Source organism: Odocoileus virginianus, unplaced genomic scaffold (assembly GCF_023699985.2).
Source record: "Odocoileus virginianus isolate 20LAN1187 ecotype Illinois unplaced genomic scaffold, Ovbor_1.2 Unplaced_Contig_2, whole genome shotgun sequence".
Taxonomy (NCBI): domain Eukaryota; kingdom Metazoa; phylum Chordata; class Mammalia; order Artiodactyla; family Cervidae; genus Odocoileus; species Odocoileus virginianus.
In genome coordinates, this window is record NW_027224319.1 from 2612971 (window position 1) to 2639344 (window position 26374).

Sequence of the window (26374 nt, forward strand, 5' to 3'; positions counted from 1 at the left end):
GATGAGCACAGTCACAAAAGGGCAGCACGGGAAGTGAGTCAGAAAATATATATTAATGCATATATGTGGAATCTAGAAAAATGGTATAGATGATCTTATTTGCAAAGCAGAAATAGAGACACAGACGTAGAGAACAAATATATGGACACCAAGGGGGCGGGGAGTGGGAAGAATTGGGAGACTGGGATTGACATACCCATGCGTTGATCTACCTACAAAATAGGTACCCGATGAGAACCTACCGTGTAGCACAGGGAACCCCACTCAGTGCCCTGTGGTGACCTGAATGCGAAGGGAGTGCAAAAAAGAGGGAACACACGCATACGGAAGATCCCCTGGAGGAGGAAACGGCAACCCACTCCAGTATTCTTGCTGGGAAAGCCCATGGACAGAGAAGCCTGGCAGGCTGCAGTTCATGGGGTCACAAGAGTCAGACAGGACTTAGCAACTAAACAGCAATAATATCTATACATATAGCTGATTCACTTTGCTGTCCCGCAGAAATTAACAGCATTGTTAAGCAACTATATTCCAATAAAAATTAATTATAATAAATGAGGAAAACAAACCATAGACAGTAAAATTTAAATTTTATTAAAATTTATGTACACATAGAAAAAGACACTAAAATTTTTACAATGGTTATCTCAAACACACACACACACACACACACACACAATGGCACAGGGGAGTGTTGTGATGAACAGTGGTGTACCTTGATGATGGTGTCACAGGGATCTACACGTGATGCCATTGTTCAGACCTAAACACACATAGAAGTGCTTTAAAACTGGTGAGATCTGAATCCGGCTGGGTCAGTTGTGTCATCGTCAACACCTTGGTTGTGTTCTTGTGGTCCAGTCGCTCAGGAAGTGAGCACTTGGGGACGAAGGGCATGTGACACCTCTCTGTATTATTTCTTGTCACCTGAGAATCTGGCATGAATCTCAAAACAAAAAGTTAAAGCACAGAGGGCAAGGATGAATACCAAATTTAAGTGAGAGTTTCCTTGTGGGACAAGGAGTGGGTTATGCAGAGGGGTACATGGGGGATTCAGCTTGATCTGTTAGGCTTGACTTCTTAAAAAAGAAAAAAAGAAAAAAATATCTGAAGTGAACAAGGCCTCAAGTTCTGCAGAGCTGGGTAGTCTGCGCACATTTTTTTTTTTAATTCTGTCACCAGTTTATGCTTGAAGCCTTAAAAAGCCGATCTTGGTTAATTCCCATCATCCAAGAGCCCAGACTGGGTCTGGGATGCAGAGGCCGGAGAGTGCGGGAGCCGGTGGCAGCAGCCCCACACAGCCCCACGCAGCCCCGCCGCCCTGCAGCGCCCAGGTGGCCGTCCCAGTGAGCCCCCCTGCCTCTCCCCGCAGCCCCCGGAGAAGGACGGCGCCCTGCCCCGGCAGGTGGGCAACAAGACGGAGTGCGGCCTGCTGGGCTTCGTGCTGGACCTGAAGCAGGACTACGAGCCGGTGCGCGCTCAGATGCCCGAGGAGAAGCTGTACAAGGTCTACACCTTCAACTCCGTGCGCAAGTCCATGAGCACCGTCATCAAGCTGCCGGACGAGAGCTTCCGCATGTACAGCAAGGGCGCTTCGGAGATCGTGCTCAAGAAGTGAGTAAGGGACCCGCGGTCTGCGCAACGGGCTGGCGCAGGCCGGGACGGGGCTGGGGGCGGGGCCGGGGGGCGCCCGGGGTCTCGGAGGGCCCTGCCCAGCATCCCAGCCCCAAGACCACCTGAGCAATCTCTCACCCAGGGTTTTTGCTGCTGTTTCCTCTTAAATGGAAAAGGCACTGGTGCTGGGAAAGATAGAGGGCAGGAGGAGAGTGGGGCGACAGAGGATGAGAGGGTTGGAGGGCATTATCAACTTAATGGACCTGTTTGAGCAAGGTCTGGGAGATCGTAGGGGACAGGGAAGCCTGGCATGCTGCAGTACATGGGGTCGCAAAGAGTCGGACTCGATTGAGCAACTGAACAATCTCTTAAATGTTCATGCAGAGTCCTTCCTCTTCCCCCTCTAAGTCACTGTCTCATCAGGAAATTCTCCTGCTTATCGGCGTTGGCGCCCCCTCCTGTCACTTCTCTGACAACACGATTTTCATTGTTAGCTCCAGGTGCCAGAAATAAACTCAGAGAACTAAGCAAGTCAGGCCCCCTCGCTGCACCCCAGTTTTCCCATTTGTACCTTGAAGGGGAATCAACCCTTGTTACACATTAGAATAGCCCCAAGGAGATTTCTAAACAAACAAACGAACGCGGATTCCCCGACTCGCCTAAGACAAACTGAATTGGAACCTCTGATGTGAGGCTCGAAGGTGGGGATTTGTTCAGTGCTCCCCCGAGCCATCTTGATATGACCGGCGGAGTCAGAAACCCCTCGCCTAGGTTTTATGCCCTCTGAAAACCATTTTAGCTGTGAAACTACCTTTTCAGATGAAATCTTGCGAAAATGAAACAAAGTAGATAGGCTGTTGGTGGATGGCCTGAGGGCAGATATAGCAACCAGGCCGCCTGATTTCTTTTTAGTTGGTCCTGATTTCAAGTTCTTCCCTGGTAGCTCAGCTGGTAAAGAATCCGCCTGCAATGCAGGAGACCCCAGTTCAATTCTTGGGTTGGGAAGATCCCCTGGAGGAAGGCATGGCAACCCACTCCAGTATTCTTGCCTAAAGAATCCCACGGACAGAGGAGCCTCACGGGCTACAGTCGATAGGGTTGCACAGAGTCAGACACGACTGAAGCAGCAAGCAGCAGCAGCTGATTTCAAACCTGCCTGGGGCCCAGTGGCCAGGACCATCCCAAGCGTTATGGGAGATGGACTGGACGGGCCCTGGATGACCAACCCTGGCCAGTGCGGGGCATCACTTGGGGTGTGGGGGTGAGCTCCCAGCCCATCGGCAAGAGGGTCCTCGGGCCCTTGGCTGCACCTGACTGACCCTCACTCCTGCCTCCTCCAGGTGCTGCAAAATCCTCAACGGGGCAGGTGAGCCTCGGGTCTTCCGGCCCCGCGACCGGGACGAGATGGTGAAGAAGGTGATCGAGCCCATGGCCTGTGATGGGCTCCGTACCATCTGCGTGGCTTACCGTGACTTCCCCAGCAGCCCCGAGCCCGACTGGGACAACGAGAACGACATCCTCAACGAGCTCACCTGCATCTGTGTGGTGGGCATCGAGGATCCCGTGCGGCCCGAGGTAGGTGCCCCACCGTAGCACCCCAGGGAAGGGGCAAGGCTGGGCATCCAGCCTGCTGCCAGGTGACCTGGCATACACCACCTCCCCGCTCTGAGCCTCGATGTCCCTGCAAGGCCCACTGGGTCTCCTCTCTACCTTCTCCTACACTTTCAGACTACTGAGACCAGCGAAGCCACGCTTGTCTGCTTGGGCCCCAGGGCACAGCCTGCAGCCTGGCAGGCAGCATCGCTCTGCTGTGGGGTCTGTCCTGGAACCGTCCACCCGATCACCCAGAGACCTTCTCTACGGGGCTCCAGGGACAGCCATGGGCGCCGCCCTGCTCTGGAAGCCTCAGAGGAGTCAGGATTTCCTGTCAAAAATCCACAGGCCCCAATTCCAGGGTCTCTGCAAAGGAGACGCCCACTAACAAAGGTCACTGCACTCAGGAAGACCGCAAACGTGGGCATCCCCGTCAGCAGTTTGGAGTTCTCTGCATGCAGACCAAGGTTCCCAGTTAGTTTTTCCTCGTGATGCAGCGGGCAGGCCGCCTTCGTCAGGTTTCCAGGGCAACAGAGCGGGAAAGTTAACTGAAGGTCACACTCTCAAGCCGAAGGGAAGGAGGGGGATGACAGTACCCCTCCCCACAAAGGCCGAGGAAAGTGATGCAACAAGTGCACCTATTGGGGTGCTCGGCTGACAGTGGGTCTTCAGTCTCCTTTAGCTGAATCTGAATTCAGCTGGGGATTTGCGGGGTTGGGGGAAGATGGGACGTGCGTGATCAGTCGGGCTGCTCAGGCTGAAAAGGGGGAGTGAGAAGAGGAGAGAGCGACCTTGAATCACTAACACACCACTGTGGGCAGGCAGAGCGCACTCACTCCCCCTGGGAGCCGGAAGTGGGTGCAGGACCCAGGAGGGGGCGGCCTCGGCTTCCTTGAGGACTAACCCCGCTGCCGCTGGGCCCAGATGGGCTTTGATTGTGGGATTTGGTGATGGCCCTTGGGAGTGGCAGTGACCAGGGTTCTCGGCCCCCTTAATCAATAGAAATTGATAGAGGCCAGACAAGAAATTCAGGCAAGGCTTTACTGGGGCCCCTGCTGCAGCAGAGGGGAGCAAGAACAAGTAACAGGATCCATTCGGGGGTCTGCCCACCTCTTCGGAGGTGTTCTGAACGGGGGCGTGTGCAGTACCCTGCTTTTGCCCCCAACTCTTCCAAGTGGCAATCGGGTTCTTTTGGTCTTTTTTGTGTCTTGTTGTCTATAATTTGCCCCAGCTGGGCACGCATGCAGTCATTTGTTGTCCCTTATAGTTTCTTTTTGTTTCATTTATTTTTGGCTGCCCTGGCTCTTCATTGCTGCATGCAGGCTCCTCTCTAGCGGTGGCGTGCAGGCTTCTCCTTGTGGTGGCTTCTCTCATTGTGGAGCGCGGGCTCTAGGACGTGGGCTCAGTAGTTGTGGCACACGGGCTTAGTTGCCCCATGGCATGTGGAATCTTCCTGGACCAGGGATCGAACCTGTGTCCCCTGCATTGGCAGGCAGATTCTTAACCACTGGACCACCAGGGAAGTCCCCTTATGGTTTCTTTATATCCTGTTGCTTGAGGAGATGACTGGCCAGGTGCTAACCCTGCGGCAAAGGGTCCCAGGTTCCAGCCTGTCTCGGGGCCACCTTCCCCCACCGAGGGTAACTTCAGGGTACCCCACTTAGCCTGTCACCACCCTCGGGGGGGCCTCTGGCTGTTCCCTGCTCTTCTTGGAGCCTCTTTCTTTCAAGTGAAGCTCCTGGCCGCAGTGTTGTAAGACTCTGCATTCCAAAGACCAAGTGAAATCTGAGGGTCACAGACATGGGCTTTCACATTTAGGCAACAGGGAGATGGGTCAAAACTGTGAGTTTGGGCATCAGAGAGACCTGGGATTCTGAGTCCCTCAGCTGTGTGACCTTGAGCCAGTTACATAACGTCTCTGAGCCTCCATTTCCTCATCCAAAGACTGGAGATAATAATAGTATTCTGAACACACACACACATGCCTCCTTCCTCCCACTGAGAGCCTAAAATAGCAAAGGCAGTTAGTGCCTCTGGGGCTTGGCACCAGAGCCCTATGCATTTGCCTTCAGCCTGTATCTCTCCCTGGACACACGGCCACTTACCAGTCTCCCTGGTAGAATGCCTGTTCGTTACCAGCTGCTAATGGGATCAGGCTTTGCTGTGATGTGTTATACCCTTACAGGCAACTGAGATGCACAGTGCGTAAAGCTGGCCTGCAGCTCCTCGGGCCTTCCCGTCCCCAGAGTCCCCTCTGGCCCCCTGTGCCCGAGCTCCTGCCTCATCACACTGAAGTGGGTGGAAAGCAGCATTGCACACACAATATGCTGTTTTCTGGTCATGACCCCCAGTGACGAGAAATGCATGTTATGTCAGGACTCAGCAAACACACACACTAAACTGAAATACGACTCTCACAAAGTAATGTGATGCACTAAGGTATTTTCTATTCTCTTCTATCTCTTCCTTTCTTTTTTTAAACACTGGTCACCACCCACAAAACTGATTTCACAATCCACTAAAGGGGCAAGACTCAAGGTCTGAATGGCTGACCTAGTCCAAACACCTTCCCACACTCCCAGTTTGCAGAAGCAAACACGGAGACCCAAGCAGGGCCAGTGAGGTGCCCACAGTCTCGCTGAGTGAATCCAGATTTCCTGCCTTCCTGTCCGGAGTCTCCTCCTGGGGGCCACAAAAATGAGAGGGCAGGTAGCTGTGAGTCAGTGGGGTAAGAAGAGGAGAGAGGGCCTGAGAGGGCTGAGCGGGGTCCCTACTGTTTTCTGTTGACACAAAGAATATCCAGAGAAGCTGGCTTCAGGCACAGACTCTGGGAGGGGGTGTGGGCTTCCGAGGTTGACGCCAGTGGTAAAGAACCCACCTGCCAACGCAGGAGCTATAAGAGACTCAGGTTCGATCCCTAGGTTTGAGAAGAATCCCTGGAGGAGGGCATGCAACCCACTCCAGTATTCTTGCCTGGGCAATCCCATGGACAGAGGAGCCTGGCGGGCTGCAGTCCATGAGGTCGCAAAAAGTCGAGTGCAGCTGAAGCTACTTAGCATGCACACATGCATGCTGTCCACCCAGCAGGGCTGGGAGCACGATTAGCCCACGCTGGAGGAATGGGGCCTGATCCCAACCCCAGCTCTGCCACTAGCAAGCTACTGAGGGAGGCGTACCCTCAGTCAACACATCCTGTGGTGACCTTCTGTCTGCCCCGGGCTCACTCTGGGATGTGGATTTAGAAGCTGGAGCTGTGCTGGAAGGAGGGGGCTTACTGGAGGGAAGTGGGTTCTCATCCAGCCCCTGCTGCTCCTTCCCATAAGACCTCCCATACATCACTGCCCCGGGCCTCAATTTCCCTATTTGAACAATGAGGAAGTTAGACATGCATGTGTGAGGGGCATAGCAGGGTTACTGGCGATACTAGTGAGAGTATTGAACCTCTTCACCTGTCGACTCAGCAACTCCTGTGAGGCAAGGGTGGGACGCAGGGCCTGAGGAGACCAGCAGGTATGGGTTTTGATTTATTTGGGTATTTTAGGCTAGGTGATTTATGGAGCCAAATTCAGCAGGTTCAACAGCACAGACAGGGTGAAGGTGCCTCCATGCCAGTCCCCGACCTGCAGTCCCCACCACAAAGGCAGCCACGGTCACCAGTTTCTCAGGTTAGGGTCACGTGTGGGCGTGCTAGGTCGCTTCAGTCATCTCCAACTCTTTGTGACCCCGTGGACTGTAGCCTGCCAGGCTCCTCTGTCCATAGGACTCTCCAGGCAAAAATACTGGAGTGGGCTGTTGGGCCCTCCTCCAGGGGATCTGCCCCACCCAGGGATCAAACCCACGTCTCTTATGTCTCCTGCATCGGCAGGTGGGTTCTTTACCACTAGCTCGACCTGGGAAGCCCCCACCCTAACCTTTGGGAGGACTGTCTCTGCCCACAGTGAGAATGTTTGTGAAAGTTCCCAGGACAACCGTGAGGCTGGCCGGAGTGAAGGGCCCCACCTGGACCACATCTAGGGTCCTACAAGCCTGGTCAGATTCGTTTGCAGCTGCTGCAGGAAAAGAAACTCTGCGTCCCTCAGTTTCCCCATCTGTCAGGGGGAGAAACTCTCATTACCTTCCTCTCTTGAAAAGACAAAGGACAGAACAGATTAAAACAGGCTTGCCAACCACCCACCCACCCCCAAGACACAACCGCAGTACATTTTCCAAGGCCGATGGAAGCCAGTGAGGATAAAGCCATCAGGAGAGCCACGGCTAGAGATTCGCCGTGTTATCCGGGGGCGTTTGGCGCCCTTGGAGTCACAGACGACTGCTGTCACCAGAAACAACAGATGTTTTAAAGCCTTTATTTAATGAAAACAGGAAGCGCCCATTTCCTGGCTGGTTTTCCTCAGCGAGAAATATCAAGGATAATTTTAGTGAAAGAAGGGATTTTTTTTTTTTTACAGCTATTGTATCTATGGGGAAAGCACATTTCAACCAGATTGATGCCTCTGGGGCTTGAGTGTTTATCCTCTCTGCATCTTCCCTGCCCAGAACAGTTAGATGTTCCTTAGCTGTGCGTCACATAAATGAACGAATGAGGTGATCAAAGGAAGGGCTAAGCAGCTGCAGGAGGCGTCCCATTGAGGTGGAGAGGCCCATGATGGCTCCTGAGTGGAGAACGTTTCATGTGCAGGATGGAAAAGATCTGTGAGCACAGAGATTCAGGGAGAGAGGGCATCCCTGGTGAAGGGGACCACACAGGAAAAGGCAAGGAGGTGGGACAGGATGCTGGGTGTTTGGAGACTCTTGAAAACCCAAGATGGGTTGCTTTTCCTTTAAAAAAAAATTTTTTTTTTCAGGTAGACCATTTTTAAGGTCTTTATTGAATGTTACAATTTGGTTCTGTTTTAAGATTGGGGGTGGTTTTCTTTGGCCACGAGGATGTGGGATCCTAACTCTCCGACCAGAGATTGAACCCACACCCCTTGCATTGGAAAGCCAAGTCTTAACCACTGGACCACCATGGAAGTCCCCCTCAGGTTGAGTTTATGAGAGAACAGGTTGAGAAGGGAGCTTGGAGCTGAACTGGAGGGTTTGCACATGCCCGTCCATATCCTCTCACGTGGGTCAGCCTTCGAGGGACTTGAGTGCAGAGGTGTTTCGTGATAACCCTCACTGACTGAGTGCCTGCCCTGCGCCCAGGCCTCTGCTAGGGTTCTGAGCAGCCGCAGGCCCCGCCTGCAGACCCACGGCCTAGTGAAATGAAGAGTGAGGGAAAGTGTAGATGCTTGCTTGGTGCATGAGAGCGTGAAAGCAGACGGGACTGAACACGGCAAGGATGTCCAGTGTGGGGGGCACTGCTCAGAAAGGAAGCAGAGTATATCTCGCGGTGGCCAGGGGTTTCCAGATCTGTCCCCAGTCCCCGCCCCGAGTCAAGGCAGGTCAAAGACTCCTAATGTACCTGACCCAAGGGCCATGGTGCGGCGCCCACCCCCATCCAAGCACCTGTTCCCCCGCGTGCTCCAGGTGCCCCGGCGCCCCACCCCCACATCTGCACCCTCGCTCTGCATCCCCTTCACCCCTCTGAAGCAGAAACAGCAGACAGGGATGCCTGGGGTGAGGCATCTCGCCAGCCTCCCCCACCCCCTCATCACCAGCATGCGCTGGCCCCGAGCTTGGTGCCGTTTGCCTGTCACAGATTTCTGCAGCTGCAGTGAAGGGTGGAAACTACAGTCCCATTTTACAGATGAGGAAACCAAGGCTCAGTGGGGAGCCCGGGCAAGGCCCAACTCAGCCTTTTGGTCCCTGAGCCCTCTCTCGCCTAAGCAGAGGTGCCTCCACTGCACAGAGAAAATCGTGGGGGCCATACGAATTAATCTCCTCCTTTTTTCCCAGTCTGGCTTGTTAGGGTGAAGCTCAGATGGTAGGGATTCCACGCAGGCAAATTTCAGCTCCCTGAGACCATCTTGAAAGCAGAAATCCTTCTAAAACGTGGTACTCATCACCTCACTCCCAGTTCAGAACTTGCCATGGCTCCCAGACCTGAAGGAGCGAGGCCCTGGTTCCCAGACCTTTGGGCCTCCAGCCCGTCTCCAGCTCCATGGCCACTGACTGGCCCCTACCTCTCACCCTCCCTCGGCCTCAGCACCCCCAGATCACCTGCAACACTGTCTGCAGCACCCTCCCTTTCTCTGCCTGCACACCTCGTGAACAGTTCTCTGAAGCCAGAACCACAATGAAGTGGCTGTCTCTGCAGGCCCAGCATGGGCACAGAGCCAAGCATCCAAGCCTTAGTTAGTGTTGGCTAAAAAGAGGCAGTTTGAGTACCGCCCCCCCCCCTCCAGGAAGCTCTCCCAGATTTCCCCTCCCCACACACTTCCTTCTTAAGTAACAGTGCCCTCCTCTGTGCTTCCAGAACCTTCTGTACAGATCTTTACTGAAGAGTCTATCTCTGTACAAGAGAATGCATCTGACCCAGAGTTGTTGTTCCGTCGCTCAGTTGTATCCGACTCTTTTGCGACCCCATGGACTGTAGCCCACCAGGTTTCTCTGTCCATGAGATTTCCCAGGCAAGAATACTGCAGTGTGTAACTACTCTTTTATCTGAAAAAAAGGATTTTGTGAAAGGATACAATAGACTTGCTCTACTGTGGGGCAGTCGGCCTTAGAAGGGGTGAATGCCCTGTCAACAGAGGCATGTAAGCAGAGGGGATGCCTGGGAAGGGATCTAGGCAATTAGCAGAGGGTCAGAGTCACCACCTGGAGTCCGTTCCAACTCCAAGTGCCTCTGAAACAACGAAACCTAAATTACTCCTTTTGGGGCTGGAAATAGATAAAGGGTATGTTTTCCCAAAAGAACAGTGGCTCTTTCATGTCCTCTGGGGCAGGAGATAGTGGGGGGCTGCAGCCGGGTTACTGCCATCGTGAGGACATCGGTAAATTATGTAAACGGGATCTCGGACCTTCCACACCCCCACTCCCTGCAGCTCTGTAAAAAGAGGTCACGTCTGGTCACGTGAGCAGCCGCCGTGGCACAGAGCGGAGGCCTTGCTCGTGTGGCCCCAGGCCCTGGGTGGCACCAAAAGGCTCCTGCCCATACCCTGGAAACACACCCAGCGGCGGCCCACGGTCAGCGTGTCCCGCTCCAGCCCTTCCGAGGACTGCGAGAGCACTACCTGTCACCCCAGAACTGGCTTCTTAGAGAACTCGGGGAGCTGGAGAGGCCTCCCCAGCCTTTACCTGGGCCCCGCCTCTCCAGGGCGTTTGTCTCTCCCTGCACTGCAGGTTGAGGGCCTCCCAGGCAGGGGTAAAGAATCCGCCTGCCCATGCCAGAGACACGAGTTCAATGCCTGTGTCGGAAAGATGCCCTGAAGGAGGAAATGGCCGCCCACTCTAGATCCCTTGCCTGGGAAACCCCGTGGACAGAGGAGCCTGGTGTGCTAACAGTCCATGGAGTGGCAAAGAGTCAGACACGACTGGGCGACTGAACAGCAGCAGCAGCATCTTTGAATTCTCTCAAAGATGCGACTTGTCAGGGGAGGCAGGGGTGAAAGTGAGTTCTCAGACCCAGGATGTGCAAGAGGAAGGGGCGTGGGATTCAGTTGCCAGGTCTGAGATGCTAAAGTACTTCGGTCTTTCAGTAGAACTGGGTTTTCTGCCCTCAACATGTCCTCTCCCCCTGAAGAATGTTTGGCAGCAAATATTGCCTTCCTGTTGTGCGATTTGTCACAGCCCATGGATAAGAATCACTTGTTCAGTTGATCTGTGCTGTGTATAAAGGGCCACAGCAGCTCCGGGCTGGTTTTTTAAAATGTTTATTAGTATTTATTTTATTTTTGCCTGCACTGAGTCTTCATTGCTGCTTGCCTTCCTAGTTGGGGCGAGTGGGGGCTACTCTCCTGTTGCGGTGTGCTGGCTTCTCCCTGCAGTGGCTTCTCTCGTTGCAGAGCACGGGTTCTGGGTGTGTGGGTTCAGTAGTCGAGACTCGAGGGCTTTAGCTCTAGAGTGCTGGCTCAGTAGCTGTGGTACAGGACTTTAGTTGCTCCGTGGCCTGTAGAATCTTACTGGACCCAGGATTGAACCCATGTCCCCTGCATTACAAGGCAGATTCGTGACCACTGGACCACCGGGGAAGCTCCCAGGCTGACTTTTGCATCCTAATTGCCGGACAGATCCAGAGCTTTGCATAGGTGGGGTGGGGAGTGGGGGTGGAGTGGGAATTAGAGGTCAGAGTTGGGGGGCTTGCTGGCTTGTGGTTGGCTGGGTCTGCTCTGGGTTTGCTCTGGCCTAATTGGCAAGATATAAATCTATCATTACAGCAAGGGCAGTAGACAGTCCTTATTCTCCCAGGAAGATGTCATGTTTCACATGAAGCCTAATCATTTGCATTTATCTAAACCAGTGTCACACTATGTAAATAATATGCCCTAAAATGCAATGTTCTTCCCCTGCCCACCTCCCCCCCAAAAAAACCCCAAAGTACACAAACGTATTTAACATTGCATTTGCAGGAAACGTGCATGTGGATAAAGCAGGGACAATATCCTGTGCAATAGTGCAGTGTTCTGTACTGCTGCTTGGGCCCATATCCAAGAGGGTGTTTAGTGCAGTGTTTCTTAAAGTTCTTGTCCAGGTCGGAATAGTCAATGGTGTCATCTTAAGATGCTTGATAGGTGATGGCTGTCAGGGACACTGCAGAAAAGGATTGTGAGACCACATCAGGGTTTAATCAGTGTGCTGGGATCGATTAACAACGCCTGCCATGGGCATAGGAAGGGAGGAAATGGTCTGCGTGCCGTCAGTATCTCCCGTTCACCTAGACCCCTTATCGCGGTGCTGCCTGTGAACAGGCTCTGGAATCCATGAAGGCAGGGAGGGCCTACCCAAGGTGCCGTCCTCTCCATGGCTCCTGCCCTCCCTCCCAGGTCCCGGAAGCCATCCGCAAGTGCCAGCGAGCAGGCATCACTGTCCGCATGGTCACCGGTGACAACATCAACACGGCGCGGGCCATCGCCATCAAGTGTGGCATCATCCACCCCGGGGAGGACTTCCTGTGCCTTGAGGGCAAGGAGTTCAACCGAAGGATCCGCAACGAGAAAGGGGAGGTACGTGGCCCAGCTCAGAGGGTCCTTGGAGGGCTAGGCTTGGCCGGGGGGCCAGGGGGCACGGGCACGCATGGCACTCCAGCAGCCAGCCAGTGTGCTGCTCAGTGCCCAGGGGTCTAGGCCAGGCCCCTCCCTTATCTGGGCCTCGGTTTCTCTCCTCGACCCCACTGACCTGCCCCTCCCCCATCCCTTTCCAGATCGAGCAGGAGCGGATCGATAAGATCTGGCCAAAGCTGCGGGTGCTGGCTCGCTCCTCCCCCACGGACAAGCACACCCTGGTCAAAGGTAAGACTTGGGCGGGGCCCGGACAGTGCTGAGGCCCAGGCACGAGGCCTCTGGGGCCTCCCTGTCCTAGAGCCTTCAGCTTCTTTCCAGGATGGCAGCGGCTCCCGCCTGGGGCTCCTGAGACCTGGGGACGCCCTAGGAGGCCTGCCAGGGGCCACAGTGGCATGAGGAGGTGGTGGGCCTCTGGCCTAGGTCCTGTTTCCCATGGGCAGCAATGGAGCTGAGGGCTGAGGGGCCCACCGATGAGCTGATGTGGGTGGCATGTCTTTGCTAATGTTCAGTTTGAATGACTGGATACAGACCCCGCTTTTCCCATTTGATGCTGTCTTAACCACTAGGTCTGACACTCGGCTGCCTTCCTTTGCGTATGTTCCCAGTCTGACCCCACACCCTGTGAGTCTGAGAGCCTTGGCCTGCCTGGTCTCTAAGGACACTGTCCGACGTGTGTGACCAGGACCCCGGGCATGGGCTGCCCTGGGAACAGCGATCTGAGACAGGAGGTGCAAAGCCAGTGTCCTTCTTCCCTGACTTCCTCCGGGGGCAGGACACACCCCTCGCTGAGCCCATCTCGCTGGCCAGATGCGGGGCACTTTCAGAGTCACACAGGCCTGAGTTAAATCCCTGGCTCTGCCCCCTGCCCTGCTCTGTGGCCTTGGCTAGTGTCCAACCCCGGGACTCAATTTTTCCATCTGTTGAATGGCCACAAGGGGAAGTTTTCTGACTGTGGTCAGCCGTAGGGTGTCTTAGAGTTGTCTTCCAAAGGTGCTGCCCAAAGACTTCAATGGAGGCAGACCTGGCCTTAGAAACACTGAGCCCCTGAACTCCAGGAGACCCCCCCCAACCCAGCTCCATTTTTTATTCAATCACTTATTCATTCATTCACTCATTCTCTTGACAAATGTTTACTGAGTATCTACTATGTGTCAGGCTCATCTCTTGGCCGACGTGGCCCTTCCCTCTTGAAATTCATGGCCAGGTCTCACCCAGTAGACATTGACTAGGTCGTTTCCCTGCACGGAGGCCACACCAGTGGAAGAGGAGGCTGACCAGGGCCCCCTGCTGGCCTCTCGCTCCACCTGGGGATGGTGTCAGATCGCAGGCTGTGGAAGGTGGGATGGGCTCCAGGGGGACCGACCTGTGCTTCAGGCAGGACAGGGAACTACACTGTGAAAGTCCAGAGGGGAAGATTTCCAGGCACTTTCAGGGGGTGGGAAGAAGTTCAGCTGGCTGGGCCGGGGCCTCCAGTGAGAGAGGGAGACGAGAGGAAAGGGCTGGAGAAGGGAGTCCCAGCCTCAGATCACACAGGCCTTGAACACGCGGCAGTGACCTGCACTGCTAGCCCAGGTGGTGAGCTGCAGGAGGGCCGTGATGGAGAAGCGGTGTTTTGGACATCTCCCTCCCTGCTGCCGAGTGGAGAGCGGCCTGGAAAAGCTGGGATGGTCCAGCTGTGAGAAGGGATGCTGGGGGCGGGCTGGTGACAGTGCAGGTGCGTGGGGAGTGGGCAGGCCTGAGAACTCTCTGGGGGGGGGGGGGGGCTGGCCCGGATAGGGTGGAGGAAGAGGGGAGATGGGAGTCCAGGACCGCTCGGTGTGTTCCTGCCTGGGAGCCTGCTGCGAAGTTTACCAGGGGCAGCTCAGTGTCGGGAGTCGCACAAAAAGGGGCAGATTTGAGGGGAAACGGATGCATGTGGTTTAGGAGGCTGGGCTGGAGGCCTTCTGACATCCCAGTGGAGATGGCCATGGAGTCAGGGCTCAGGAGAGAGGGCCGGCCTCGCTGAAGGCAAAGGTGGTGTCTGTATGCCTCGTGGGGGTGGAAATAGAGGAGCCGCCGAACCCAGGTAACTCCCACCTGAGCAGTGGGCAGAGGTGGCGTCTTTCACTCGTCCTGTTCCTCTGGCCCTCACTCGCTCAGTGACGAGAGCCATACGTCGTCTGTTCACTGCTACTTGCTGAAGGTTTTATTAAGGATGAGTATCTAGAGAGTGGTCATTAGCAAACGGCAGAGCCCAGGCCTCCTCGGGTGTGACCGGCCCCCTGCCCCAAGCAGAAGATGCTGGGGAACAGATGGGTGGCCCGCCAGCCAAACCTTGGAGAACAGAGAGACCCCTGGGGTTCAGACAGGGGAAGTGAGTTCAGCCAGGGTGGTCACTGCTGTGGCCATGGGCTGCAGAGAGCAAAGAGGACGCTGGAGAGGCAGCAGGCCCCGACGAGGGAGTGTTGGTTGCAGGCCCCATGTCCCCTGCAGGTGCGGGGAGCTGGGATGAAGCTTGACGGAGTCGGGGACGGGGGGTGTGGGAAGGCGGTGGCAGGGCAGGGGCCAGAGAGGAGGCTGTGCCAGCCTGGGGCCCTGCCGGGGTCCCAGGGCCCTGAGCACACACCCACCCCGCCCACAGGCATCATCGACAGCACGCACACAGAGCAGCGGCAGGTGGTGGCCGTGACAGGGGACGGCACCAATGACGGGCCTGCACTCAAGAAGGCCGACGTGGGCTTCGCCATGGTAGGCGCGCGGGGGCGAGGCGGCAGCTGGCAGGAGCCCGCAGGCAGGGGTTAAGGGGATGCCCAGACCACCAGCCTCCAGCGGCGGAGGGGGGGTGCGCAGGAAGCCCAGTGCTCACTCCACCCACCCTCTGTCCACCTGACACTCCCAGAGGTCTTGAGGCTCAGCTTGGCCTCAAGAAAGGAGGAGAGAGCTTCCTGCAGTGATGGGTCTCGGGGAGGGAAGAGGATAGAGTGGAAGGGCCCCCTTCCTGAAGGCAAAGGTTGGCCTCAAGGCTGGGTCTTGAGGAATAGGGGTGGTGTGTGTGTGTGTGTGTGGGTGTGCATGTATGCACACGTCCGTGTCCCGTGTGGTGCCTGGGTTCGTGGGCCAACTAGACTCCGTCACTGGGAGAGGCAGCCTCCTGTCTCCCTGCGTCCAAGGGCTGACCAGCCTCACTTGGGAAGGAGAGGGCAGATGTTCCAAGGCCTGGCTTCTCCCAGCAACCACATGGGCAGACATGCTCCCATGTGGTCTGCAGTGCTGGGGATTCATGTGTGTGGGGGGGTGGTGGTCAGAGGTGGGGACGGTGCTGCTAGAGCTGCTTGCCTCTCCGGTCGCCCCACCCAGGCTCCTGTCCCCATCCCCACAGGGCATCGCAGGCACGGACGTGGCCAAGGAGGCCTCGGACATCATCCTGACGGACGACAACTTCAGCAGCATCGTCAAGGCAGTGATGTGGGGCCGCAACGTCTATGATAGTATCTCCAAGTTCCTGCAGTTCCAGCTGACCGTCAATGTGGTGGCTGTGATCGTGGCCTTCACGGGTGCCTGCATCACGCAGGTGGGTCCTCCAGGGGTGGGCGGGGTGGAGCAGCTGAAGCCCGGGGGAGGACGGACACCACCCACAGGGACTGTCCCAGATTGTCACAGCTCCGAGCCGAGGGCCGGGAACCACATCACAGAGCCACCCACGTAGGCACCAGCCACATAGAGTGCAGGAAAGGAGGCTCAGAGAGGTGGCAGGACTAGCCCAAGGTCAGCCAGCCAGTGGAGACACTGGCCCTCATTCCAGGAGGCAGGAGAGGTGACCCTCCAGGAAGGCAGGGCCCCTGGCCACGTAAAGGGCCAGAGAGAGGCGGGACCAGACAGGCGGCCAGCTGGCATCATGGAGCTGGCGTGGCCCTGGGAGCCCCAGCTCTGGCGTGGAGTGCATCAGGGAAGGCCCGGGTGCCTGGGTTCCTGGGCTGGGTGGACTTGGTCACTGGGAGAGCAAGAGTTGGCCACACTTTTATAGCCAGGTCTCTAGCAGCCCCGTGTCCCGTGCCCCATGGAGCTGGCAGGCAGGTGCCAGTCCCCACAGCCTCACTGCTTCCTCACCCACCTCGTACAATGGGGACTGTGTTGATCCCCATTTCACAGAGGCAGAAACTGAGGCCCAGAGGATGGGCTGGCCAGGCGCCTGCCATTGCTCCCGCAGCCTCCTGCCTCCCTGCGGCCAAGGGCTGACCAGCCTCACTTGGGGAGGAGAGGGAAGGCCTCTCCCAGCATCCATGTAAGCAGACAAGCTCCTGCCCACAGGAGCTCCCAGAAGCCCAGAGGCTCTGGAGGACAGAGGGGCCCGTGGGGTGCCTGTTCAGTTCAGTTCAGTCACTCAGTCGTGTCCGACTCTTTGCGACCCCATGGACTGCAGCACGCCAGGCCTCCCTGTCCATCACCAACTCCTGGAGTTTACTCAAACTCATGTCCATTGAGTCGGTGATGCCATCCAACCATCTCATCCTCTGTCGTCCCCTTCTCCTGCCCTCAATCTTTCCCAGCATCAGGGTCTTTCGTAATGAGTCAGTTCTTCGCATGAGGTGGCCAAAGTATTGGAGTTTCACCTTCAGCATCAGTCCTTCCAAAGAATGTTCAGGACTGATTTCCTTTAGGATGGACTGGTTGGATCTCCTTGCAGTCCAAGGGACTCTCAAGACTCTTCACCACCACAGTTCAAAAGCATCACTTCTTAGGCGCTCAGCTTTCTTTATGATCCAGCTCTCACATCCATACGTGACTACGGGAAAACTGGAAAAACCATAGCTTTGACTAGACAGACCTCTCTTGGTACCTGTACCTCTGTCCTGAAGAGCTGTGTGGCCCAGGGGATGGTGTTCCCTCTGTTGTGTTCTGAGCCCTTGAGGACACACAGGGCGGCTCCCAACACCCCAGCCCTGAGAGCGAGAGCCCTGGGTGCAGGCGGCTGGAGCGGCGGTGGGGAGGGGCTGTCCCTTCTGCTCGCCAGGCCCTCCCCTCCCGCTCCGTGGGGAGGGGCTGTCCCTTCTGCTCGCCAGGCTCTTCCCTCCCGCTCCGTGGGGAGGGGCTGTCCCTTCTGCTCGCCAGGCCCTCCCCTCCCGCTCCGTGGGGAGGGGCTGTCCCTTCTGCTCGCCAGGCCCTCCCCTCCCGCTCCGTGGGGAGGGGCTGTCCCTTCTGCTCGCCAGGCTCTTCCCTCCCGCTCGGTGGGGAGGGGCTGTCCCTTCTGCTCGCCAGGCCCTCCCCTCCCGCTCCGTGGGGAGGGGCTGTCCCTTCTGCTCGCCAGGCCCTCCCCTCCCGCTCCGTGGGGAGGGGCTCCCTCTAGCGGTGGCTGAGGGAGGAACAGCCACTCCCGCCAAGGTTCCTGGAGACCGCTGGTGCCACACGGGGAACTGAGGTCCAAAGAGACTGTGTGCCCGAGGCCTTGGATTGAGTTGGTGGCAGGGCTGTGAAGGCCTTGGTGAAGACAGAGGGGCCCTGACCCCAAGGTGCATGCAATCAGAGGAGGCTGACAGGCAGGAAGAGGCTGAGGGGAGTGGGGAGCATGACTGAGCTGGCGCGGAGGTGGGAGGGGTGGCCTGGGGGAGGGGAGGTGATAAATATCTAGGAGGTGAATGAGGGTGCAAGGTGCAGGCAGTGGGGCCTCCAGAGCCACGCTGAGAGGACCAGGGCACAAGGAACAGCCCACCCCAGGCTGTTAGGTGTATAGGGCCTGTGGGCTTCCTGGAGGAGGTGTCCCACCCGTGGGCAAGGCTGAAGCCACAGGGCCAGGCCTGGGCTGGAGGGAGGGTGATGTGCCCCTGATGTAGCAGGGGGCAGGGCTGAGGAATGGGCCACAGGGAACACAAATTTAAAGGGCAGGGGAAGAGGGAGCTGGAAAAGGAGGAGTCAGAGAGAAGGGTGCCCAGAGAGGGGTCAGGTTGCAAAGTGGAGGCTGCAGTCGGATACCTCAAGGTTCAGTGAGACGAGCCTGGAAAATTATGCCTGAATCTGTGACAAGAAGTGCTGCTGCCCTTGGGGAAAGGTGTTTCGGGGGATGTGCAGGTGTGAGGAGAGGATGGGGGACAAAGCATGGGGTCTACACACCTTCAGGCAGCATAGACCACATGGTAGGACTGTGCACATAACTGTATGGATGTGTGATCCCGGTCTCAGCCAGGGAGACACGTGGAAGGATCCACCCCAGAACGTGGATGGCAGGAAGCCCGTAAGTGGTGAGATCCTTGATGAAGTTTGGCTTCCTCTGTGCCTTACTTGCCCAAAGTCTCTACCTGGAAAACATTTTTTGTGTGTGTGTGGAGTTACTGAGACATACAGTACTTGCTTCAAGTAAAGGGTAAAAGGTGAAGAGAAATTGAGTGGTGGTAAAGAGAAATTGGATGGTAGTGAAAAGGGGACAGGGTGCCAGGCACTGTTTGTGAGACAGGAGAGGCCAGAGTCATTGATTCATTGATGGTTGAGGGGAAAGAGGCAGCAGGAAGCAGGGCAGCTGGGGTCTGTGTGGAAGATGCTTGTGGGGGCTTTTGGCCTTAGCCTGGAACAGAGACATGGCCAGTGGGGGCTGGAGGGGAGGGGTGAAGATAGTGGGAGTGTGGCTATATTTACAAAGCACAGGGTGTGGAAGTGGTGGCCGTGATGCCCAGGGTTTGATTTTCTCCCTGGGGGAGAAGACAGCGCTATGGAGGATAGGGCTGGGTGGTTCTCCACGGAAGGCCTCGCAAACCTACTCAGCACCCACTCTGGAACCCTGGGGTGGGCCGGCCACAGTGGCAGAGCTGGCCTCAAGGGAAGCTGCTTACACCCTGGCCATGAGCCCCACACCAGGCACATCAGGGCGGTGGGTGGCCAACCTCCCATCATAAATACCTAGGAGATATTTATCACTACTCTCTCACCCACGGTCCCCAGGACTCCCCCCTGAAGGCCGTGCAGATGCTCTGGGTGAACCTCATCATGGACACATTCGCCTCCCTGGCGCTGGCCACTGAGCCGCCCACCGAGACGCTGCTCCTGAGGAAGCCGTACGGCCGCAACAAGCCCCTCATCTCTCGGACCATGATGAAGAACATCCTGGGCCATGCCGTCTACCAGCTCACCCTCATCTTCACCCTGCTCTTCGTCGGTGAGTCCCCTGCCTTGCCCACCCAGGACTCCATGGCCCAGACCCGGCCGCTCTGGACTCCCAGTCGCCCGCCTGTTTGCTGAGGAGGTAATGGAGGCCCAGAGAGGTGAAGTTAGTGGCTTGGGGTCACACAGCGAATCTGGGTAGAGCCGGGCCCTGGCCCAGGTCTGGCAACCCCAAGGCCTGGGTTTTTTCCACTGACAGCTCTGGACACTGTGTACACACTGTGTAAGGTGGCGCTTCATGCCGGCCCCCCAGAAGCCCAAGACACTAGTGGGAGTGACCGGCCCCTGCTCTCATCGCTCCCACACTTGACCCTTGCCCCGTGGAAGGCTCCTCACCAAGGCCTCCCTGGGAAAGAGCCACACACCTGCCTATAAGCCACACTTTTCTTGGGCACCTGTGCGACCACCCCCATGACAATGAGGCACCAGGGACAGAGAGGGGAGGTGACTTGCCCAAGGACATGCAGCCAGCCTGAGGGGGCACCTGGGCTGAGAAGAGACCCGGCTGGAACTCACACTGGCCTGGCTTCCAGGGTGCTTCCAAGGTGATCCGGGCAAAGTCGACCCCCGGCACCTGGAGAGGCCCAGAGCCAGGCAGATGGTGGCCCAGTGGGATTCCCCAGATCCCTGAGCTGGGCTTTCAACACCAGCGAGCCTGGATGGGGTTGGGGCGTGAGCCCATTTTTCAAAGGGTAGTTCTTGTTTGTTGTGCTGGCAGGACAGTTGTAAAGACGATCCTGAGAAGCCTTAGAGGATGCTCGGGAATGCAGAGTTAGGAGAGACTCGCAGAGAAAGCTGTCGGCTGGGGAAGAAAGGTGGAGAAGGCCCCTGGTTTACTCGCTGGCTCCCCCACTTCAGCATCTGCTCTGGGTGCTTCTGGATTCAGCTAGACTCTCACCATCAGAAAACACCACAAGCCCTCCCAGCACCAGCTTGCACCTTTTGCAGCTTTGCAAAGGACACAGGATGGCATGGGTGGTGTCCGCAGAGCAACAGGGAGCTGTGCTGCCCCCACCACGTGACAGCCCCCTCAAAGAATGAGGCCACCTGGGTGGGTCTGGAGCCAGCCTGACCTGGGAGGCTCAGCATCCATGTAGGAACCGATCTCTCTTGTAACAGCCCCTTGAGCTCCCAGAGGTCTCCGCAAGGACATTCTCAGTTACAGGCAGCCACACTTTTGGGGGGAACCCAAAGCTATGGCTTCCGTGGTGGCTCAGACAGTAAAGAATCTGCCTGCAATGCAGGAGACCTGGGTTCAATCCCTGGGTCAAGAAGATCCCCTGGAGAAGGGAATGGCTACCCACTCCAGTATTCTTGCCTGGAGAATTCCAAGGACAGAGGAGCCTGGCGGGCTATAGTCCATAGGGTCACAAAGAGTCGGACACGACTGAGTAACTGAGAAACAACACGAGCACAGAAAGCCAAGGCCTCCCGCCAGATGTTCCGAGGTCACTCCCCGTCCTCCCAGGCCAGATGAGTTTGCCAACCAGGGGCTGTTTTTTATAAGCCCTGTTGCCCGGGAGCACAGCTGGCCCACGGCCTTTATCAGATTTCCTCAAAAAAGTGGAAGAAAGTCCACCCAAGGCACTTGAGCCCTAGAGGAGAAAGGGTACTGTTACCCCTTCATTTACACCCCATGGCGCAGGCCCACCTGGCCCCCCAGTGTCCAGAGAGCACCTCCCGCATCTGGGTGACCCTCCTGGCTGCTCACAAGAGGCCCCCCCACAGGGCCAGGCATCCCCCCCACAGGGCCAGGCGTCCCCCCCAAGTCCCGACCCTCAGCCTGGCTCCCGCCCTCTCTCGACTTGGCAGGCGAGAAGATGTTCCAGATCGACAGCGGGAGGAACGCACCCCTGCACTCACCGCCCTCCGAGCACTACACCATCATCTTCAACACCTTCGTCATGATGCAGCTCTTCAACGAGATCAACGCCCGCAAGATCCACGGCGAGCGCAACGTCTTCGACGGCATCTTCCGGAACCCCATCTTCTGCACCATTGTGCTGGGCACCTTTGCCATCCAGGTACCAGGCCCCCACACTGGCCTGGCTGGTGGGGGGGCATCAGTGGGCAGCCGGAGCCCCTCGGCAATGCCCTGGGAGCCCAGACCTCTGATCTGGCCCCTGATGGCCTTTCTGTCTCTCTCTCTCTCCTCTTCCTCTCCAGATAGTGATCGTGCAGTTTGGGGGGAAGCCATTCAGCTGCTCCCCACTGCAGCTGGACCAGTGGATGTGGTGCATATTCATTGGTTTAGGAGAGCTCGTCTGGGGCCAGGTGAGTGCTGGGGGTGGGTGGTGCAGGAGGGGCCTCTCGGCCGGGACGCTCCGGAGAGAGCACTGGCTGGGGGAGTCCGGGATCCTCACCCACAGGTCCTGGCTCCTGCAAGGATTAGCTGTCTGGCCCCCATTTCTGGGGGCTGGAGCAGCGGGGGTTGACCCTGGTCTCACATGGTGGTCATGTGGGTATCGCCACTATGATTTTTGCTTCCATCTATATACCCGCCTGAGGGGCTTCCCAGGTGGTGGTAAAGAACACACCTGCCTGTGCAGATAGATGCCAGTCCCTGGGTCGGGAAGATCTGGAGGAGAGCATGGCAACCCACTCTAGTCTTCTTGCCTGGAGAATCCCATGGACAGAGAAACCTGGCCGGTGGGCTACATACAGTCCATGGAGTCTGAAAGAGTCAGACACGACTTAAGCGGCTGAGCACACACGCACACACACATATACCGCTGATCCTGTTATTTGATATTTTCTCTTAATCCTGTCTGGTTTTTTAACTGAAATTTATTTCAAAAGGCAACTTATATTACTAATATGATTGAAAAATAAGTATTATTTGTCATAAACAGAAGCTGATTTAAAATAAAAAAGTAACAGACCAACGTTATTCAACTCTAAGTAGATGTCACGGCCAGCCAAGGCTCAGAGCCTGGGGCGGCCCGTTGCAAAGGGTGTCTCAGGCGTTCTGCAGAGCTCCGAGGGGATGCGAGAGGCGCAGCCTCTGCAGCCATCCGTGACCCCCCCAGCTCTGGGGAGCCCTGGGCTGGATCCTCCCCAGAACATTCCCCCACTAGCCACACACATGCACCGTCGCGAACTCACAGCTTGCAGCTCAGAGGACATGGTATCTGGACCTAGGCGGAGGGGCCCCAGCAGACCTAAGACATTGGTCTTGCCTTCAAGCTGTTTCCAGGCTAAACTGGGGAATTCCAGTGACAGAAATTAACTAGAAGGTCAAGAAGGAACTTTAGTTTCACTCAAAATAATCTTTAAACTTCAGAGTGTCTTTGGGGAGTTGATAAACTAGATTTGACTTAGCAAGCCCATTCCCAGGGCACCCTTGAGCCTGGACATCTTTGTCTCATGGGGGCCCACTCCCTCAGGGAGCCCTTGGCATCTGGACGAGCTGGTTCCTGACCCCTAAGGATGATGCCACCTCAGATTCCCAGGGAACCCCTGAGAGTGTCCAGACCAGCCCCTCTCTGTCCCTAAAGGAGATGTAAGGGGCCTCTGACCCCAGCCACCTAAGTTACCCCATAGGGCCTACCACTCAGGCCTCAGCCCCATGGACAAGCCCTTTGGAGGAAGAGTAAGAATGAAGACAAAGCCCCCTCCCATATCGCCTTCCCTTCCAGGAGGGCAAACGTTCCAAGAGTCTCCCAGCATTGACTGCCCCCAGGCACCTAAGTTCCGAGGCCCTGTTGCCCAGGATTGGGCACCCCAGGGACCTCAGGAAGAATAAGCCAGCGACTTAGACACGCCATCTCCAGCTCTGAGAACTGCCCCCAGCTTTCCAGAAGGGAAAGCTAGAGCTCAGAGAGGCTGCATGACTCGCCCAAGGTCGCCTGACCAGTGAGGTCTGGGGTAGTCAAGTCACGCGTGTGTCCAGCTCCCAAGATTTCCCACCATGTCCCGCTGACTCTGGAGGATCCAGGGAATTAGAAAGAAATCTAAAGATTGGGTTGAGGAAGAGGGGAGGTGAGCTAAGGAGCGAGTTGACGGGAACTGGGTGAGTGAGTAACAGAAGCTGGAGGGAAGGGAGGGAGCGGCTGGCCCCCTCGGCTGACGCTGACGGCTGGGCCCCCCCGCAGGTCATCGCCACCATCCCGACCAGCAGGCTCAAGTTCCTCAAGGAGGCGGGCAGGCTCACGCAGAAGGAGGAGATCCCCGAGGAGGAGCTCAACGAGGACGTGGAGGAGATAGACCACGCCGAGCGCGAGCTGCGGCGGGGCCAGATCCTGTGGTTCCGAGGTCTGAACCGGATCCAGACCCAGGTACCGCGGCTCCCAGGGCCGGGTGGGCGGGGACGGAGATGAGGGGGCGGGCCCAGATCCCACCTGATCAGCCTGGGCCCACGCAAGTGCCCCGAGAGCACTCTGCCTGGCTGTGTGAGGGAATGTCCTACCTCCTCCTACCTCCTGACCACTGGGCGATGGGGTCACACCAGGGTCACGCCCACTGTGGACTTTGGGGGGAGGGGTGGCCCTGCAGTGGGGGAGGGCTGGCTCTGAGGGCCCAGGTGAGTTGGGGGTTCCTTTCAGGGCTGTTGGGGGAGGGTGGATCAGGGCTGCCGGGTGGCCACCAGGAGGGTGAAGCCTGGTGAGGCCGGGATGGACGCTTGAGGCCAGGGCGGGCCCCAGATTCTCCCGGCCAGGGGGTCAGCGCTGAGCCCAGCTCTTCTGCACTTGCACACACAGCTTCCTCCTGGGGCGGGGGGAGGGCGGTGGAGCTTCAGGGCGTTGAGTCCGTTCTAGGGGGAGCAAAGTTCAGTTTTAAAACACACACTGCAAGGACACACATGCCGAGCACTGGTGCGGGATGTGTGTCCAGCCAAGAGCAGATTTCTTCCCCAGAACAGAGCCTCCCACCAGGGGAGACACGCCAAGAAGGTGTGGTCCCCACGCTCTCACGGGGTTGCCCTCCCTGGGTCAGCGTTGCAGTTCCCAGGGTGCTTTCACAGCCCTGCAGGGCGAAGAACAAAGGGACCAAGAGACCAAGAGAGGGGCGATCTGCCCAGCCGGCCTGGGAAGGTCATGGCGCCCCACCCCACCCCACCCCCTCACCCGCTGGGAAGCATGTCAGGGGCCCCCACCTCAGCCCACAGCCCCGCGTGGCCAAGCACTGCGTTTCCACCCATTCGCAACACAAACAGATCTCCTGGGCTGCCTCACCCTGCACAAGGCGCTGTCCCAAACATCTGGGCCTTTCCAGCCCCCCACCTAGCTTTAGGGGTAACTGACACTTGGGAGACAGCCCTTTGTGAGCACTGGGTGCAGGGAGGATCTTGCAGACCCAGAGCCTCCTGATGGCCAGCATTGCAGGCTCTGGAACTAGCCCTCCTGGTGGCCCTCGGCCCCCCACTGCCCATGAGGGCTGGCAGCTGTCATACAGAGCCCTGGTGCTGACACCCAACCCGGCCGCCAAGCCCTTCAGGAGGACTCCAAGGACTGTAGTTTCTTGAGTGGACACGAGTTTCGTCCAGCCTGACTCTTACGGACCACTAAGTGGGTCAGCGCTTTGTCCCTCACAGCTTAGCCCTGCCAGGCAGTTTGGTGGCATTGCCCCTTCTGAAGGACAAGAAACTGCCTCCGGGCAGTGACCTGTCCAAGGTCACCTAGCTCGAACGTGACAGAGCAGGTATCTGGGCCAAGGGCGGTCCTCCCCGGAGTCCCCTCCACACCACTCCGGCTCCACGCCTGGTCCCAGGAGCTGAGCACCCCCTCTGCCTGCAAACCCCACGTTTAACATCCCCCCAGCCCCGCCCCCAGCCCACCGGCCCCCAGGCCGCTAGAGCGGTGCTGCTGCCGGGCCCTGTGTCTCCCCACTCTCCCCGGGCCCCGGGAAGCCCAGGTGCCCGACTGAGCAGACATCTCTCGAGCCTTGGACGTGTCTGGTATTGTCGTCTTGGTGTAAGTGGTGTGTCGTCTTGCCGTGGCTGCGGCTGTCCTCGTGGCGTGGCGCCTGTCAGTCGTGAAGCTGTCGTGTCCGTTCTCTTCGCAACTTGTCTCGTTCTCTCCTCCGTTGCAGATTGAAGTAGTCAATACTTTCAAGAGCGGGGCCTCCTTTCAGGGGGCCCTGCGGAGACAATCCTCCGTCACCAGCCAGAGCCAGGACGTAGCCAATCTCTCTAGCCCTAGTCGCGTGTCGTTGTCCAATGCTCTTTCCTCTCCGACCAGCCTTCCTCCTGCTGCAGCTGGGCGTGAGTGTGACCCCTTACCGCCTCGGGAGCCGCCGCCGCCAGCACCACGCGGGCAGGCGGGCAGGGGCCGGGGGGCAGCCAGCCGCTCGTGGTTAGGTCCAGGGAGCTGAGGGGCCCCGGCCATTGAGGAGAAGGGTCCCAGATGATCAGCCGACCACAGCCAGGCACGGGGTGGCAGTCCCTTGGCGGGTCAGGGTCAGGGGTTATGGACCAGGCCGTCGTGGGGTCAGGAGGGTCACGAGTGGTCAGAAAGTCTGGGTCAGTCGAAGGATCACCAGCACTCAGGGAGGTTTCAGTGATCGAATGGTCACAGTCATCCACAGGGTCACGGAGGCCAAGTGGGGGTGCAGTCAGCTGGGGGGGGCATGAGGAGTCCCAATCAGTGTAGGGTCAGGAAAAGCCTGACTTATGAGGGTCAGAGTCGGCCAGGAGACCACAGTCTGCAGTCAAAGTCAGGCCGAGGGTCACTGTGGGTCAAAGGAGGAAAGGCTGTCGGGGGTCATGGTCAGCCACAGCGAGGCCCACCCAAAGGGAGCACTGTAGGTCAGGGACCACAGTCGGTCAGGGGAGCCGGGCCCCCACGGGGACCGCAGCCCGAGGCCCTGTGCCCCGTCGGGCAGCCCCTCCGTCCTCTCCCCCTGTACATCTGACAGCCCTGGCTGCCTCGTACCCTCTTCTCCCTGCAGCAGGGCTT

General features: G+C 57.4%; 1 protein-coding gene across 14 annotated transcripts in view; it reads left to right on the plus strand.

Annotated features, from left to right (window-relative positions):
- The window catches only part of ATP2B2 (ATPase plasma membrane Ca2+ transporting 2), a 368357-nt gene that overhangs the window by 332664 nt on the left and 9319 nt on the right, over positions 1 to 26374 (plus strand). For 10 of the 14 annotated variants that reach the window (XM_070463323.1, XM_070463327.1, XM_070463328.1 and 7 more), the window contains 10 exons: positions 1373 to 1614; positions 2955 to 3189; positions 12117 to 12296; positions 12494 to 12581; positions 14974 to 15080; positions 15712 to 15903; positions 19260 to 19473; positions 21291 to 21502; positions 21645 to 21752; positions 23573 to 23755. In XM_070463323.1, coding sequence (XP_070319424.1) covers positions 1373 to 1614; positions 2955 to 3189; positions 12117 to 12296; positions 12494 to 12581; positions 14974 to 15080; positions 15712 to 15903; positions 19260 to 19473; positions 21291 to 21502; positions 21645 to 21752; positions 23573 to 23755 — 1761 coding nt within the window. Of the gene's footprint in view, positions 1 to 1372; positions 1615 to 2954; positions 3190 to 12116; positions 12297 to 12493; positions 12582 to 14973; positions 15081 to 15711; positions 15904 to 19259; positions 19474 to 21290; positions 21503 to 21644; positions 21753 to 23572; positions 23756 to 25508; positions 25681 to 26374 lie in introns of all 14 variants that reach the window. The other 4 variants (XM_070463331.1, XM_070463334.1, XM_070463335.1 and 1 more) reach the window with 1 other exon arrangement.